Genomic DNA, 16,623 nt, shown 5'->3' on the forward strand with positions numbered 1-16,623 from the left:
ATGATAGATTTGATGGTGCTCCTAGGGATCATCAAAGATTTGGATATATTTTTATAACCTAACCCTGACTTTTACTTCTCAACAACATTGTCCCTTACTTGTTTGGAGAGTTCCTTGGCAGTGTTTGGTTAGTGGTGCCTCTTGCTTAGGTTTTGCAGCCTCTGGGGCCTTTCAAAAAGATTAAACATAGGTGGACATAATTTCACTAATTATGTGACTTCTGAAGGTAATTGGTTGCACCACAGCTTTTTATGGGCTTCATAACAAAGGGGGTGAATACATACGCACATGCCACTCATAATTTTTTTATTTCTGAAAAATAATTATATGTACCGTATTTGCCGGCGTATAAGACGACTTTTTACACCGGATCTACACAGCCAAAAACCGGGGGTCATCTTATACGCCGGGTGCAGAGGTACGTGTGCTCTGTACCTGGTGAAAAACCCGCCGGGTGATCGACATGTCGCCGGGTGATCAGTAACGCTGTGCCACTCAGCCGCCGGGTGCTCACTAACACTGTGGTCTGTGTGCCGCTCAGCTGCCGGGTGATGCGGTGGCTGCTGAATCCATACACGGTGTGCGCCGCTCTGCCGCTCTGCCGCCGGGTGCTCGAGATGTCCAGTGTGCGCCGCTCAGCCAATCCTGGTGGGCGATGCACTCTGTTGCTGAATGCAAAGCCTGTTAAGCCTGCTCAGATTGGAGTACAGCCTCTGCCAATCCGAGTCAGGCTGATGATGTCACAGCCAATCCGAGCAGGCTTTGCATCCATCAACAGATTAGTAAAATGCATTGCCTGCCGTGATTGGCTCAGAGGTGCACACTGTATCCACACTGTATAAGTCTATATCTTTACCACAGAAACAAAATACCGGTATACCGGAATACTTTACTGTACTGTACTTTTCACATTTAAAAGCCCTTCTTTAAAAGATTTACCAGGGAGGAAGTAATGGATGCTGTTTCTCAGTGACAACAAGCAGTGACAAAGCATCATATAGGTATACTGTAACGTACCTACCGTACCTACTAACAAAGCATCATACTCAGTGACAACTTGACAAGCAGTAACAAAGCATCATATATCATACCCTACTGTACCTACCAACAAAGCATCATATACGGTACTGTACATACTGTACCTACTAACAAAGCATCATACGGTATATACCGTACTGTACCTACCATACTAACAAAGCATCATATTACCGTATACTGTGTGTACCTGGCGCTACTGTACCGGAATTACAAAGCATATACTGTGTCAATCTGGCGCTACTGTACGGTACATTACACTGTGAGTACCTGGTGCTACTGTACATACGGTAACAAAGCATCATAAACTGTGTGTACCGGTAGCCAACATCCTGTACTGCACATCCAGCTCCAGATCTTCCCTTCATAAAAAAGATTTATGGTGCTTTGGAGGAGAGTAATTGTTGCCACCTACCAATTGTGGGATCTCTGGGACTTGTAGTTCACCAGTTTCCTTTTTGATTTCATAAAATTAATACCGTAGTACCTGACAGATTACAATACCTAACAGATTTCAGATTCCCTGTTGTGTGAAATGGCTGATAGACAGGGCCCCAGCGTGGCTCCAGCAAGGAGAAGGAAACATGAAGCCAGTTTCAAGCTCAAGGTTGTAAACTTTGCCAAGGAAAATAATAACTGCGCTGCTGCAAGACAATATGGAGTAACGGAAAAGATGGTCCGAGACTGGAAAGCCAAGGAAGATGCATTAAAGAGTATGCCAAGGGCTAAGTGTGCATTAAGAAGAGGCACCCCACATTGGCCAGAACTCGAGAAGCATGTAGCAGACATGGTGCATGAGCATCGTCACAATGGTTTTGTAGTGACACGAAACAGCATACGGATTTTTTCACTTCAGTGGGCCAAATCTAACCCAGATCACAGCAAAAGATTTAAGGCCACTATATCCTGGTGTTCTAGGTTCTTGGAAAAGCATGATCTGGTACTGAGGCAAAAGACCAAAATTGCACAAAAATTACCTGCAGGTCTTGACGGCAAAGTAAGTAATTTCCATCGATATGTAATAGAACAGCGCAAAAAACATGGCTATGCGTTAAGTCAGATCGGAAATATGGATGAAACTCCTATGAATTTCGACATGGTTGGAAATAAAACAGTCAATTCAAAAGGTGCCAAAACTGTTTTAATTAAAACAACAGGACATGAGAAGTCCAGTTTTACTGTGGTACTAGCATGTACAGCTGATGGTGCCAAACTAAGACCCATGATTATTTTCAAAAGAAAAACAATGCCAAAAATCAAGTTCCCCGTTGGAGTTTTTGTGCATGTGAATGAAAAAGGCTGGATGGATGAAGAAGGGGTAAAGCTATGGCTTGAACATGTATGGAGTAGACGACCAGGTGGACTTCGTCGAGAACGTAGCCTACTGGTGTGGGATATGTTCAGGGCTCATTTAACTCCCAGCACAAAGGAAAGGCTTAAAAGAATAAACACTGATGCAGCGGTTATTCCTGGAGGATTGACATCTTTGGTACAGCCACTGGATGTGTGCCTAAACAAGCCATTTAAAGATCGTATTCGCGAACAGTGGAATGAGTGGATGGTTAGCGACGAAAAGTCATTCACAAAAGGAGGAAACATGCGTGCTCCACAGTTGGATGTTTTGTGCACCTTTGTCATAAAAGCCTGGAATGATATTGATGCAGAAAAAGTCATCAAGTCTTTCAAGAAGTGTGGCATATCAAATTCATTGGATGGTATGGAGGATGATGACTTGTGGCAAGATGAAGAGGAAGCCGAAGCTGAAGCCACACCATCTGATGTGGAATTGGATCCATATGATGATTGTCCTACAAATGTACCACAAGATGTCATTGATGAACTTTTGATGTCAGAGGATGAACATGAAGAGGATTTTGAAGGATTTTAAGTACCAGAAAGTCAACCATTTACATTAAAATTAGCGTGTTTTAATCAAATCTGATGTTAATTCTGATGTTTTTTTTTTTTATGTTTCTAATGGTTCATTTAAATGGCCGTGTTTAAATCAAATCTGATGTTAAGTCTGTTGTTTTTTTTTTGATGTTTCTGATGGTTTATTAAAATGACCGTGTTTAAATCAAATCTGATGTTAAGTCTGATGTTTTTTTTTTAATGGTGTTGCCTCGGAAGGGGGTAGTCTTATACGGCGAGTATAGCCCAAATCGTAAGTTTTCACTGGAAAAATAGGGGGGCGTCTTATACGCCCAGTCGTCTTATACGCCGGCAAATACGGTATATATTTTTATAATTTTACTTCACCAACTTAGACTATTGTGTTCTGATCCATCACATATAATTCAGATTAAAAAAATATTGAACTAAAGGCTGTAATGCAGGCATGTCCAAAGTCTGGCCCGCGGCCCGGTTTTGAACGGCCCGCCTGGTTATTTGGACATACATATCTTTTGTGGCCCCCGACGATCTCCCAGCGCCGGGGCCACAAAAGATATATATGCTTCGGAAGGTACAGGGAGGACAGGACCAAGCGCCGTACACAGGAGAATTTCCTGTTTACGGGCGGCCTCTGTAATAGGAAGTCCTTCTCCTGCACTGCCATTGGACGACTGTTCTGTCCATCAAAGGAGGCGGGACTTTCTATTAAAGAAGCCGCCGTGTAAACAGGAGATTCTCCTTTGGCGCTCGTCAGTGCATTCCTGGCAATGGTGCTGTGTTCCTGGCAATGGTGCTGTGTTCCTGGCAATGGTGCTGTGTTCCTGGCAATGGTGCTGCATTCCTGGCAATGGTGCTGCGTTCCTGGCAATGGTGAGTCATTCCTGGCAATGGTGCTGCATTCCTGGCAATGGTGAGGCATTTGGGGAGGCATTCCTGGCAATGGTGAGGCATTTGGGGAGGCATTCCTGGCAATGGTGCTGCGTCCCAGGCAATGATGCTGCGTCCCTGGCAATGGTGCTGCGTCCCTGGCAATGGTGCTGCGTCCCTGGCAATGGTGCTGCGTTCCTGGCAATGGTGAGTCATTCCTGGCAATGGTGCTGCATTCCTGGCAATGGTGAGGCATTTGGGGAGGCATTCCTGGCAATGGTGAGGCATTTGGGGAGGCATTCCTGGCAATGGTGTTGCATCCCAGGCAATGGTGCTGCGTCCCTGGCAATGGTGCTGCGTCCCTGGCAATGGTGCTGCGTCCCTGGCAATGGTGCTGCGTCCCTGGCAATGGTGAGTCATTCCTGGCAATGGTGCTGCATTCCTGGCCATGGTCCTGCATTCCTGGCAATGGTGAGGCATTTGGGGAGGCATTCCTGGCAATGGTGAGGCATTTGGGGAGGCATTCCTGGCAATGGTGCTGCGTCTCAGGCAATGGTGCTGCGTCCCTGGCAATGGTGCTGCGTCCCTGGCAATGGTGCTGCGTCCCTGGCAATGGTGCTGCATTCCTGGCTATGGTGGGGGAATTCCTGGCTATGGTGGGGGCATTCCTGGCTATGGTGGGGGCATTCCTGGCTATGGTGGGGGCATTCCTTGCTATGGTGGGGGCATTCCTTGCTATGGTGGGGGCATTCCTTGCTATGGGGGGCATTCCTGGCTATGGGGGGGGGCATTCCTGGCTATGGTGGGGGCATTCCTGGCTATGGTGGGGGCATTCCTGGCTATGGTGGGGCATTCCTGGCTATGGTGGGGCATTCCTTGCTATGGTGGGGGCATTCTTGGCTATGGTGAGTGCATTCCTGGCTGTGGTGGGTGTGTTCCTGGCAAAGGTGGGTCTGCAGATGTGCACTGATTAGTCTGCATTGGTGGGCACTGACCATTATTTTGCTTCACAGTTCTTTATTTAAACATTTTTTTTTCCTGAAACTTCCCTCTTAAAGTGAAGGTGTGTGTTATACGCCAATTAATACAGTATGTACAAATACGCCCAAGCTAATTTCTTCCCACACACAGCCACAAAGGCAAGAGAATTCTTGTTGGGCAGTGTATTAGAGCTCGAACGAACACACTTAGACCGAATTTTAACGATTCAAAGAATGTCAGGCAAAATGGTCGGCCCTCGCGCATGTTCACTTCATCAAATCCGGCCCTCTTTGAAAAAAGTTTGGACACCCCTGCTGTAATGTAACAAGATAGGTAAAAGGCCAAGGGGGGGGGGGGGGGGGGGGGGGTGAATACTTTTGCAAGGCACTGTACCAAATCAATTGTTCATGAAATCGTGACTCAGGATTTGAACATGAGAAAGGACACCATTTTGGTAGTGTGGATAACGTCCAAAGAGCCATTACGTGGGCTCTGAACACCATCCCACTTGAAGACTTCCAGGAATGCTATGAAGAATGGAAAAAATCACTGGGAGCATTGTTACCCTCACAAGATGGATACTTTAAAGGAGACAATGTTCAATTGTAAAATGTTTCAATAAAATCATTTTTACATCATTCTCTTAACTTTTTGGACATACCTCATATTTCTTTGTGTATTTTTTTTATTGTTTCTACATTGTTTAACAACATAAAGCTGTAAATCAAATGCATGAGTAAAATTCATAGCATGGTGGTCACTGATCAATAATACTTTACATTTGCAATTCATCAAATGATAAAAGAAAAACATTAACAAATCCCCCAATTCAGCCAACAATAAGAAAGCAAACTTACATTTGCAAATCCCAACTTCAAACTTTGGGGCATCAGCTGAGAAGTCACAGTACAGACCTCTGTGGTGATCACACACCTCTGCTTCGTTGCAACTTTCCCCCAGTTGTTTAGCACAGATCTTACAGCATCCACAACCATCCTTCACTAGGCTTGTTCCCATGGGGCATACACGTTTATTGGAGCATTTGCATGGCCAGTGACAAAACTCCTTTCGTTGGACATTCTCTGAGTCTGCTGCCTTGTTTGTTGCCATCAATGAGTTTGCTTGCTCTTCTGCCCTGCAAAGAAACTATAGCAATATGCACTTTAGAAGTATATGGCATTACTTTACCACTCAGTCTATCTTCCCAGGTTCCAAGTCACATGACCCTTTTCACTGATGCTAACATATTTGTGTGACTGTTAAAACATAAAAATGAACCCCCTTTTACTGCTGAAGCCTTACTTTTTTTTAAATGTTTAGGTGATGGGAAGGATTAGAACTGTTTGGTTGACAATGATTTTATCAGACAGGAAGTTCGGAAACATCTGCACAGGAACATAGGCAGAAATAAAAAGCTGACAGGGGTCCTAGACCTCCTCTATTCTACTAAAAAAAATGTTTGTCTGTGTTTCTGTCAGAAAGTTACCCCCATTTCCTGTTTAGTCAAACATTGTCAACAGGAAGTAAGGGTAAATCTTTCTAACGCAGCCCTAGATAGTTCTCAATCTTTTTTTTTTGCTCAATCCAAAACGAAGTAAAAAAATTTTGGGCTATACATACACCTTAAGAAAAATGACAGGTATATTTTAATATTTTATATTTTTATTTTCAACCAAAAATATCAAGAAAAAATGAAGTCCATTAAATGATAAAATAATAAACCAGCTTTCTGATATGTAGTACCCCTTAACCCAAGGTAGTATTGGAGGAAGCTCAGTGGGCTAGCATTTCACCTCAGGGTGGAATCCTTGACTCCTTGTGGGGGTGAAAGAAACTGGGTGTCAGTAACTTTAAGAAATTATTTATTTATTTATTTATTAAATACCCAATAAAATAAGGGAGAGGGGTTAGGCCAGACTGCCATTCTGTATTCACCAAACTGTAAAGAATCTTTAATGAAGTACTGATACACCTAGAATGAACCCCCAGAACTTCCTGCAATGTCTAGAGCTTCTACCCGGCACTTCCACTTCCTGATGAAATTTCACCCCTGGCACTCCATCCTGGGCTGAAACCTTCTTGCACATTTTCCCCTGCACACCAGGAAACTTGAGGCCCCGGGCCTGAGCACTTCTCGCAGAGCACACCCTCCCCAGGCAGCAGGCCTGGAAGGAAAAAAAAGACACAGATTTCAAAAGTAACCAATGTCTGTGTGGAGAAGTGCTGCACTCTCTGCGCTGCCTTAACGCAATACTCATACGCACGTGCCTCTGTTAGCCTCTAGGGGCACTAGAAAGCAATCCTCTCCATCCCCACAACTGCCCACAGGGGGGGAGCAAAGGTAAATTCCACTGAGCGCCAAACTTGTCTTTACTAATAATTTCAATAGACATGATGCTTCAATCAGTATCAACAAGCAAACGATCACAAGCTATTTTTCTAGTTAATAAGCACGTCATTATAATGTTTCCATTGATACAACAAGACAGCTATTCATTCTGGGATATATTTTAAAGCTGTGTAAAGCTGTGCAACCATATATTGTGAACATACAGTAACTGGACACAGTTTTGACATCTACTACTATTTCAGTACAGCCAAATGGACATGAAGTCTGTATATATGTACTTTTAAATATAATTAAAAGAAATGCAAAAAAACACACACCCTGTAAGGCAAAGGCATAATGAGCAAGTATGCATAGCATACTAGCTTTTTATGAATAGCTTACCTGAGAACGAAGCCACCAAAGCGGCCCTCCGTCTTCCTCTTCGCCGCTGCCATGTATCCTGGAGCGACTTCCAGGTCTCCCTGCTCCGGCGCTGTGATTCGCCGGAGCTGCGATGACGTCACTCCCACGCATGTGCACGGGAGCCGACACGAGCGGCATATCGCCGCGATCTGCGGCCTGCCCAGTGCGCCTGCACGCCGCTGTCTTTTTGTAAATATCTCCTAAACCGTATAGGTTTAGGAGATATTTCTTGGACCTACAGGTAAGCCTTAATCTAGGCTTACCTGTAGGTCAAAGTGGTTTGTAAGGGTTTACAACCACTTTAAAGTGTCAGGTAATGACACTGTGACAAATTTTCAGTACCTAATAAAGCATACCTGATACGATTTCTGAAATTTGTCACTTCAAATTTGCTTTAACTTAGGAGATAAACCATCAAGTAATGTCCATGATACTTTTTTTATTTGCAGTAACATTCAAACTTGAATACTGCTTGGAAACTTGAAAAAGGGGGTATACCCTGCAAGCTTGTCCTGAAAATTTGAATGTTGTGCAAATAAAATTTCACAGACATTAATCAATTGTTTTTATAGAAAGTGCACCAATACGGTTACAATAACCTTTGCGAAATCATGTGATATAATGGCAACTATTTTCAAGTAATAAAAATATGTTGAACATAAGAGAAATGGGCATTTTATACTCTATGCTGATAAAATAACGACAATAAATTTGTGCTAATAGACAGCAAACATTGCTTAAAGAGCACCGAATTGAATTAGTGAATATACTAAATGATAAATCTTACTTAAGAGCAACTCCACTTTTGTTGAGAAAAAAACATTCCCCTCGGGGTGATCAATGTACATTGCAGGGAGTTTAACAAACTTTTTTGCAAATTCCTGCCTTTTGTTATCCTGAAGAAATATTTGTTTGTCTCTGTCCATGTGCAAAAAGAATGTGAATGGGAGTGATTTTATAATTATCAATCAGCTGCTGCACTTGCAGGATTCTAATGAGACAAGTGTCAGGGCCTGCATCCCGTTGGACGTGATTTCCCTTTGGGAGTATCATACCAAAAAAATTATATTTTTGTAGTAGAGGATGCCCAAAATCTGACTTGCAGACTTTTGGGAAAATCAGTGAACACATCTGTGTACAGAACGCCTTCAAGTTGCCATGTTGCATTGCATTTTACAGAAAATTACAGTGCTGCAGATTGAGAAGGAAAGGTCATTTTTAATAACATTTAATTACAGTATGGCTTGTATAGTAATTATACTGTATATGCTATATTCTTTTTTTTTTTTTTCATTTACTCTTTTTTTCCCCTGAAAGTGGAGTTACCCTTTAAATCTTGGATAGTTCTACACATTGGAATCTTTATAAATACAGACCCATGTCACATTTTTCACCATTACCCATATGACAGCATGTTTTCAATTTTATACACAACCAAAGATTTAAGGAATTAGCCCAACAGGAAATACTTTACTGTCAAAAGCATGTGTAGATTCGAGTACATGCGTTAAAGTGATCCTTTTATTTAGAAAGTAAAGTAGGTAGCTGGAATGCTCTCATGAGCAAAGGAGAGGAGTGCAGCTCAGCAAGCACAAGCTTAACCACTTCATGACCACATGCAGCAGCAACAGCATCTGCTTGTCTGACATTAATGGGTAAAAACCTTGTGAGCTGCCACACTAAGCCTAAATGAACCGAAAATAAACACAGGAGATATGACTATAATCAGCTGCCCACACTTCCCCAGATGGTGATAATGCAATCTATATACAGTAAGTGCCCGTTCACACTACCGCGACTTGTCAGGCGACTTAGCCGCCTGACAAGTCGCGCTCCGTTCTGTACTATGGAACCGTTCTAATAGGAGCGACTCAAGTCGCTCTGACTTAGAAAAAGGTTCCTGTAGTATTTTCGGGGCGACTTCAGGCGACTTGCATTGACTTCTATACAGAAGTCATTTTGCAAGTCGCCGCTGAAGTCGTGTGCAGGTCGCGTCTGTGAGTCGCGCTGCAAGTCGCGTCGCCCCTGTGTGAACGGGCACTAACACGCTGTGCAGCATTGATAAATATGGAAACAATACTATATAAATATATGAATACAGTAAACACTGTATATAACATAAATGTCTAAAGCATAACAACATATAAACACTATAAATAAAGTGATTGGGCTCTGTGATATTGCACTCAGTCTTCAATGAGGTTATTAAACTAAACAACAGCAGTCCATCTATATGAAAATAAAGTGCTCGTGCTCTGTGATTTTCAATTAATCCTTGATGAGTTTTTAAACTAAACAGCAAAAGTCCATATTAACATCAACCATGTGATAATTGTGTCTTCATGCATTGTGCACACACAACCCCCACGGGTGTACCCTCACCTTAGGGGCTTAAATGGGTTGTCATTTTTTGCATTAAAGTGAAAAACCTCCTGTGGTGCTGCAGCCCCCCCGAGCCCCCATTTTACTTACCTGACCCTGATCCTTCGCCAGCCGGGAACGAGCAGACCAGCTCTAGCTGGTGTCTCATGTCCTGATTGGATAGATTGATAGCAGTGGTGTCAATCAAATCCAATGATGCGGCACCGGGGGGCAGAGCCAAGTCCTGCATTCTGTGAATGGACACAGATGCCGGACTCAGGAGCACGCCCACACGGGTGTCCACAGTAGGAGAGAGCTTCTCCAACATGGATACTCAATGTGGGGAGGAGCCAGGAACGCTACTGAGGGACCCCAGAAAAGGATGTTCGGGGCCACTCTGTGCAAAACAAACTGCACAGTGGAGGTAAGTATGACATGTTTGTTATTTAAAAAAAAAAACAATGGAGCTTTACAATCCCTTTAAAAAATAAGCCTGTAATTGATAGCAAAAGCCTGCAGAGATCCTCCTTTGCCTCATTTATCCTATGCAGGTTTATGGGACACTTGTATGGAACACAGGCCACCTGCTACTTCCTATAATAACCCAGCTCAGAGGTTACTATTTTCTCCTGGTATTCCCAGAGGAAGTCACGAGACTGTGCCGAAACTGGTAAGAGGAGCTTGATCGGCTGAGGAGAGAGGTACCAGGAAATGTTGCAGAGCTGAAATAGGACAGGTGTCTGCAGGACCGGACCACAGGTGACTCTATAACCCCTCAGCACTATAGCACTTTAAAAGGTGTTTTTTATTTATTTGAAATGTGAGTTGTATATATGTGGAGTTCTGTTTGCAATTAAACATTTTTAAATGTTATCACGCTATTGCATGCCTCTGTCATTTCCCACATGTGATGTATATGAGGAGAGTCTCTGAACATACCAGGAGAAAATAGTGACCTCTAAGCTGGGTTATTATCGTAGCAGGTAGCCTGTGTTCCATACAAATGTTCCATAAACCTGCATAGGATAAAGGAAGCAAAGGAGGATCTCTGCAGACTATTGCTATCAATTACAGGCTTATTTTTTAAGCCCCTAAGGTGAGGGTACACCCAGTGGGGGTTGTGTGTGCATAACGCATGAAGACACAATTATCACATGGTTGATGTTAATATGGACTTTTGCTGTTTAGTTTAAACACTCATTAAGGATTAATTGAAACTCACGGAGCATGAGCACTGTATTTTCATATATAAAGACTGTTTTTGTTTAGTTTAATATCCTCCTTGAGGACTGCGTGCAATATCACAGAGCACAAGCACTTTTTTTATAGCGTTTATATGCTATGCTTTAGGCATTTATGTTATATATAGTGTTTACTGGATTCATATATTTATATAGTATTGTTTCCATGTTTATCAGCGCTGCACAGTGTGTTATATAGATTGTGTGACATTAAGCTTCTCGAAACATTGATAGAAGAGCAAACACTGGCAAGTCCTAATCTGCTTCTACTCAAAACAGCTTTTCAGCAACAGGCTCCAATTCCAGGGATATATAACACATAATAACAGCACTGTAACCTTTTCTGATATCAGGATTTCAATATTTGGATGGATTAGAATGCTGGTGGCATTACATGCCAAGTCTTTAAAAAAAATGACAGTGAAAGAGGTGGGGACAAACAATAACACTGCCAACGGTGCTTACAACAGTCACTTTTTATCATGATGGATGAAATCTTCTACTTATAAATAGCCTGATCCCCATGTAGATGTGGAGAAAATATAAAAAAAACAGCATGTAAAAAAAAAAAAGAATTCATATAAATATTATATCATAATATGAATATTAACTGCCTCCTGCCTAGCGTATAGTCAAAAGATGGCTGAGCAGGAGCTCCTATCCTGGGTGGATGTCATAAGATGTCCTCCCAGGATCCCACCTTGTGCATGTCCCATGGGCTGCGCTGTGGCGTGATCTGTCACTCGCTGTGTTCACCAGACACAGCGGATGACAGATCAGTGTACCAGGTCTCTGCGGTACTATATGATCACTGTTATCAATCACAACAGATCACATGACAATTGTAAACATTAAATGGCTTCAGTTTATAGCCATTCATTGTGTACTATTGTATTGATCTTTGTGATTGGTCACAGTGATCACGTGGTACAGATAAAGCCAATCACAGCCCATCTGTACCATGCGATTAGCTGTGGCACAGCTAATGACAACAATATACACTGGATGATTGGATGTAATTCATAAAAATGGTTGCTTATAACACTGATCACCTCCCCAGTGTAGTACAGTGATACTATGATAATACTGTATTGCTCTGGTCACAGTATGTAAAACAAAATAATGTAAAAAAAAAAAAAAAAAAAGAAAAATGAAATTGTTCTAAAAAAATAAAAGAAATGTTAAAAATTGGAAAAAAAACATTTTTTTTTTAACATACTGTCACCAGTCAGTGTCCTTGATCACCACCACACTAGTTATATGATGACGCAGTTCTGTACTGCACTGGTGACAGTATGTAAGAAGAAAAAAAATGTAAAAAAAAAAGATATTTTTAATTTATTAATTTTCCAAAAAATTGTGACAAGAAATTACAACTTCAAAAAATTTGCCATGCCTTGTAAATACCTCGGACTGTCTTCTTTCCAAAAATTGAATCATTTTGGGGTATTTGCTCTGTCTTGGCATTTTCAGGACTTTTTGTGGACTCTATAACTTTCCTACAGACTAAATAACACTGATTTAGGGTTATCTTTACCAAAGAAATGTAGCACTATACATTTTGGCCTAAATTTATGAAGAAATGTTATAATAAAAAAACAAAGAAAAACATTTAAACAGTTTTTTTTTTCAAACTTCTCGTTCTTTTTTTGTTTATTTAGCAAAAAAAGTAAAAAGCCATTGGTGATTAAATACCATCAAAAGAAAGCACTAGTTGTGTTAAAAGAAATCTAAAAAACGTCATATTAGCTACAGTGTTGCAAGACCGCACAATTTTAATTCAAAATGTGACAGCACTGAAAGCTGAAAATTGGCCTGGTCAGGAAGGGGTAAAAGTGTCTGGTATTGAAACGTTTAAACATGTACAGATGTCAGAATATAATATATTTTGTCATGGTTGTCCGTTAATGACTGTAAATTTGTGTGTCCTTTATTTTGCTAAATCCTGCTCAAGATTACCTTTGAAAGCAGTTAGGCCGCGTACACACGCGGGGACTGTTCGCCCAACTTTGTCCGTCAAACAGTTTCGGCAAACAGTCCGCTCAAAATTAGCATGGACGGACATGGCCACACACGACGGACGAACAGTTTGCTGAAACCGTGCGCGATGACGTGAACGGCACGTACGACGGGACGAAAAATACGACGTCCTATACACTGCATTATAACTTTCGGCGTGAAAATCCTTTCTGAGCATGCGCGCAACTTTGTTTGACGAACAAGCCTACACACGAGCGGACTGTTCGCTGAAACAAGGTTTCAGCGGACAGTTTTTCGGAAATTCCGAAAAACCTTGTCCGTCAAACTGTCCGCTGAAACTGTCCGCTGAAAGCCCACACACGAGCGGACTGTCCGCCCAAACACTGTTCAGCGGACAAAGTTGGGCGAACAGTCCGCCCGTGTGTACGCGGCCTTAGTTTCCCTATGAACATTTAGGGCAAATATTAAAATATGGTAGTATTTCTACATATTACTTACAAATTATAATAATAATTATTATTATTAATATACAGGATTTATAGAGCACCAATATATTGCGCAGCTATTCACAAAATAAAGGGAGGCAGGAGAGTTAAAGTAGAAGTTAACTTCCATGCATGACTTTTACCTATAAGTAAGCCTATAATAAGGCTAAATGTAAGCATCTCCTAAATGTGCACCGTTAAAGAGGAAGTAAACCCTGATGGGTTTACTTCCTCTTTCATTCCCTGCAAAGGCAAAGCATAATGGACTACTATGCATCGCATAGTAGCCCATTATGTGTCACTTACCTGACACAGGAGCCAGCGAAGTCACCGCTGTCCCCTGTAGTCCGCCGCATCCATCTTTTCGTTGGGGTCTCGCAGCTCCGCCGCTGTCATTCAGCGGAGCCGCGATGACGTCACTCCCACGCATGCGCACGGGAGCCGACACGTTGTTGGAAATGCCGCGCTCAGTGTGCCTGCGCGCCGCTGTCTACGGCGCATGTGCCGTAGACAGCGGTGGCTGTCTTCGGGCAAATATCTCCTAAACCGTATAGGTTTAAGAGATATTTCTTGGACCTACAGGTAAGCCTTAATCTAGGCTTACCTGTAGGTCAAAGTGGTTTGTAAGGGTTTACAACCACTTTAAGGAGATATTTACTGTACATGCAGCCAGTGCCATCGCTGGCGCATGCGCTCTGAAGGAATGGCCACCATGTCGTTTCTTCAGAGCCCCATGCAGTGACCGGCGGCTCCCACACGCATGTGGGATTGACATAATCACGACTCCGGCCAGTCACGGAACCTGAGTCCAAGCAAGACGGGTGAAGATATAAGCGGCCTCCAGATTTGACATCTCGGTGCAGGAGGGCTTCGTTTTAAGGTACGTTTCACATAATATGCTAGTATGTGATGCATCCTAGCACATTATGCCTTTACCTTGCAGGGTAAAAAAAAAAATGTCCATCGGTTTACAACCACTTTACATACAAATCAATGTAAGATGGATAGTAGGGCCCTGCTTGCGAGAGTTTACAATGGAAATGATTCCATATTGTTAAAGGTGTCATACAAAACAAACACAATAAAATACAATATTATAATTTATACACTTGTATAAACATATAATTTCAAAGGAAATAAGGGCTCATGTTGACAGGTGCATTTGGAACACATTTCAAACACAGATCAGCAAAATTCCATTGATCTTAATGGAGCTCTATACATGACAGTTCAGAGGCTGAGTTTGACCTGCTTTGTGTTGTATTGTGTTCCTTTGGATGCGGTATGTCCTAATGAAGTGTGTTTGCACTGTAGGCAAAGTAGGTTAAAAGCAGCCTTTACTTTCCAAATAATGCTTTCTAAATCGGGATGCAGTTGCATGCATTTGAATAGAAAATGCAGCATTTGATGACACACGTTGACTTGAGTACTAACAATATTTGGGTGTTTTCTGACATTTTCAGTACATCCCAAAAGGGACAGAAATGTGAAGTTACATAACATTAAATATTTTTGGAATCTGAGTGTTTAACTTGCTTAACTAACACTCCAATGACATCTCTAACCCCCCCACCTAAAACAAAGTCCAACACATGGGATGTCTCTTTAGCATATATGCTTGAGAAACCTGCTACTACTTGCTATGTTTTCATGGTATGTCACTGCCAATATTATAATTTGATGTTTAGAGACTTGCAAACAAAGTCTAGTTTAAAAGATGTTTCCCTAACCCCATAACTATTTTAGAAAACGTAGCTCACACTTTGGGTGTTGTATTCAATGGTTAAGTAGTGAATTAGTTTAGGTTGGTGTGGAAACTGCTGTTAGATTCTTAAGAACGAGCTCCCACCTCAAACTATGTGATCTGAGCAAGTCTACAAGCCTGAAATGCAGTCTTTAAGATCGTCGTTTCAGAGCAGCGGCTTACGTTTTCTCCTACTATAGGCCTCTCCATATATTTTTTGGCAGCATAAACTCTGTAAAGTTAAACACAAAGCTAAAGAAAAATAAATGAATGCACCACAACTTACCTGCTGATAGTAAGTAGTGAAGAGAGTCAAAAGGAGCCACTGCATGTTTATGATGCCTGAAATCTAACTGAGAGATAGAAAGTGAGCGAAGCTGGATATGAGAAAGCACACAAAGCTCCCTTCTGTCGTCTGTGTTAGTCTTACCTTTCTCTATGCACACATACACTCACATACACAACCATCTGCGTCATGTACCCACAGGCTCGGGAGGCTCCACACTCAGCTCTTTACCTTACTCTGTTTTTCTGCTTTGCTGTGCCATGTGTATCCAAAGGATAAGAATTAAATCAACAAATAAACAAGCAGGCTACGGCAATACCAGCTACCTTAGAAGACTCAGGAGATGTTTGTGGTCTTTCCTGTACTGCATTTGGTTTAACGTTAATTTGATTGTATAAACTGACTTCTCATTATTTGCAGAATAGCTTGGAATTTAGAACTTCTATTGTTAAAATTGATCAAAGTAAACTCTCATCTGTTAGAAAGTTGGGATTTTATTTTAAAAGATTAAATTAATTAAAATGATTAAACAAATAAAATCAAAACAATATTTTAAGTATTTCCCTTACAATGGAAGATTAGCCAATTTGCATACCAGCACCTGACACTCCTTCCTTCCCCTGTATCACAGTTTTCATGGAGCTGGGAAATTCACCTCCTAAATCATATTGTCTATCTAGGCCATATTTGCTTCTGTGATGGTACTGTAAAGGTCCCATAAAACCCACTGTTTCCTTTACAGAGGAAAGTAGAAGACTAATCAAAATTTGATATAGCAACTCATCAAGCCTCCATAGTCAACTTCCTATGCTTGATTTTTTGTTTTGTTTTTTCACTTTAGGGTAACTCTTCAGCTTAGCGTGAGGTGGGGCAAAAAGAACCAAGAAGCACTCTATGCACTTTAATGTACATGTAGCAATGACCCCCTCAGGAGCTTATGGAAATTTTGGGTTCTACCACCATTTCCAGTGATCACCTACCCTGTAATTGGACCCCAA

The 16,623-nt window shown here is 41.8% G+C and overlaps 1 protein-coding gene across 3 annotated transcripts in view; it reads right to left on the minus strand.

The window, feature by feature from the left end:
- The window catches only part of CCN6 (cellular communication network factor 6), a 47,533-nt gene extending 31,752 nt beyond the window's left edge, over positions 1 to 15,781 (minus strand). For 2 of the 3 annotated variants that reach the window (XR_013276720.1, XM_077487097.1), the window contains exons 1-2: positions 15,626 to 15,781; positions 5,634 to 5,922 (exon numbers count right to left, since the gene is read on the minus strand). Coding sequence is in view for 2 of the 3 variants with exons in the window: in XM_077487097.1 (XP_077343223.1) it covers positions 5,634 to 5,922; positions 15,626 to 15,670 (334 nt within the window). In the remaining variant the exon portion in view is untranslated. The remainder of the gene's footprint in view (positions 1 to 5,633; positions 5,923 to 15,625) is intronic. The other variant, XM_077487098.1, reaches the window with a different exon arrangement.
- Positions 15,782 to 16,623: the final 842 nt, after the last annotated feature.

Source organism: Lithobates pipiens, unplaced genomic scaffold, assembly GCF_037356315.1.
Source record: "Lithobates pipiens isolate NorthernLeopardFrog02 unplaced genomic scaffold, aLitPip1_a1.2 Scaffold_18, whole genome shotgun sequence".
In the NCBI taxonomy this organism is placed as follows: Eukaryota; Metazoa; Chordata; class Amphibia; order Anura; family Ranidae; genus Lithobates; species Lithobates pipiens.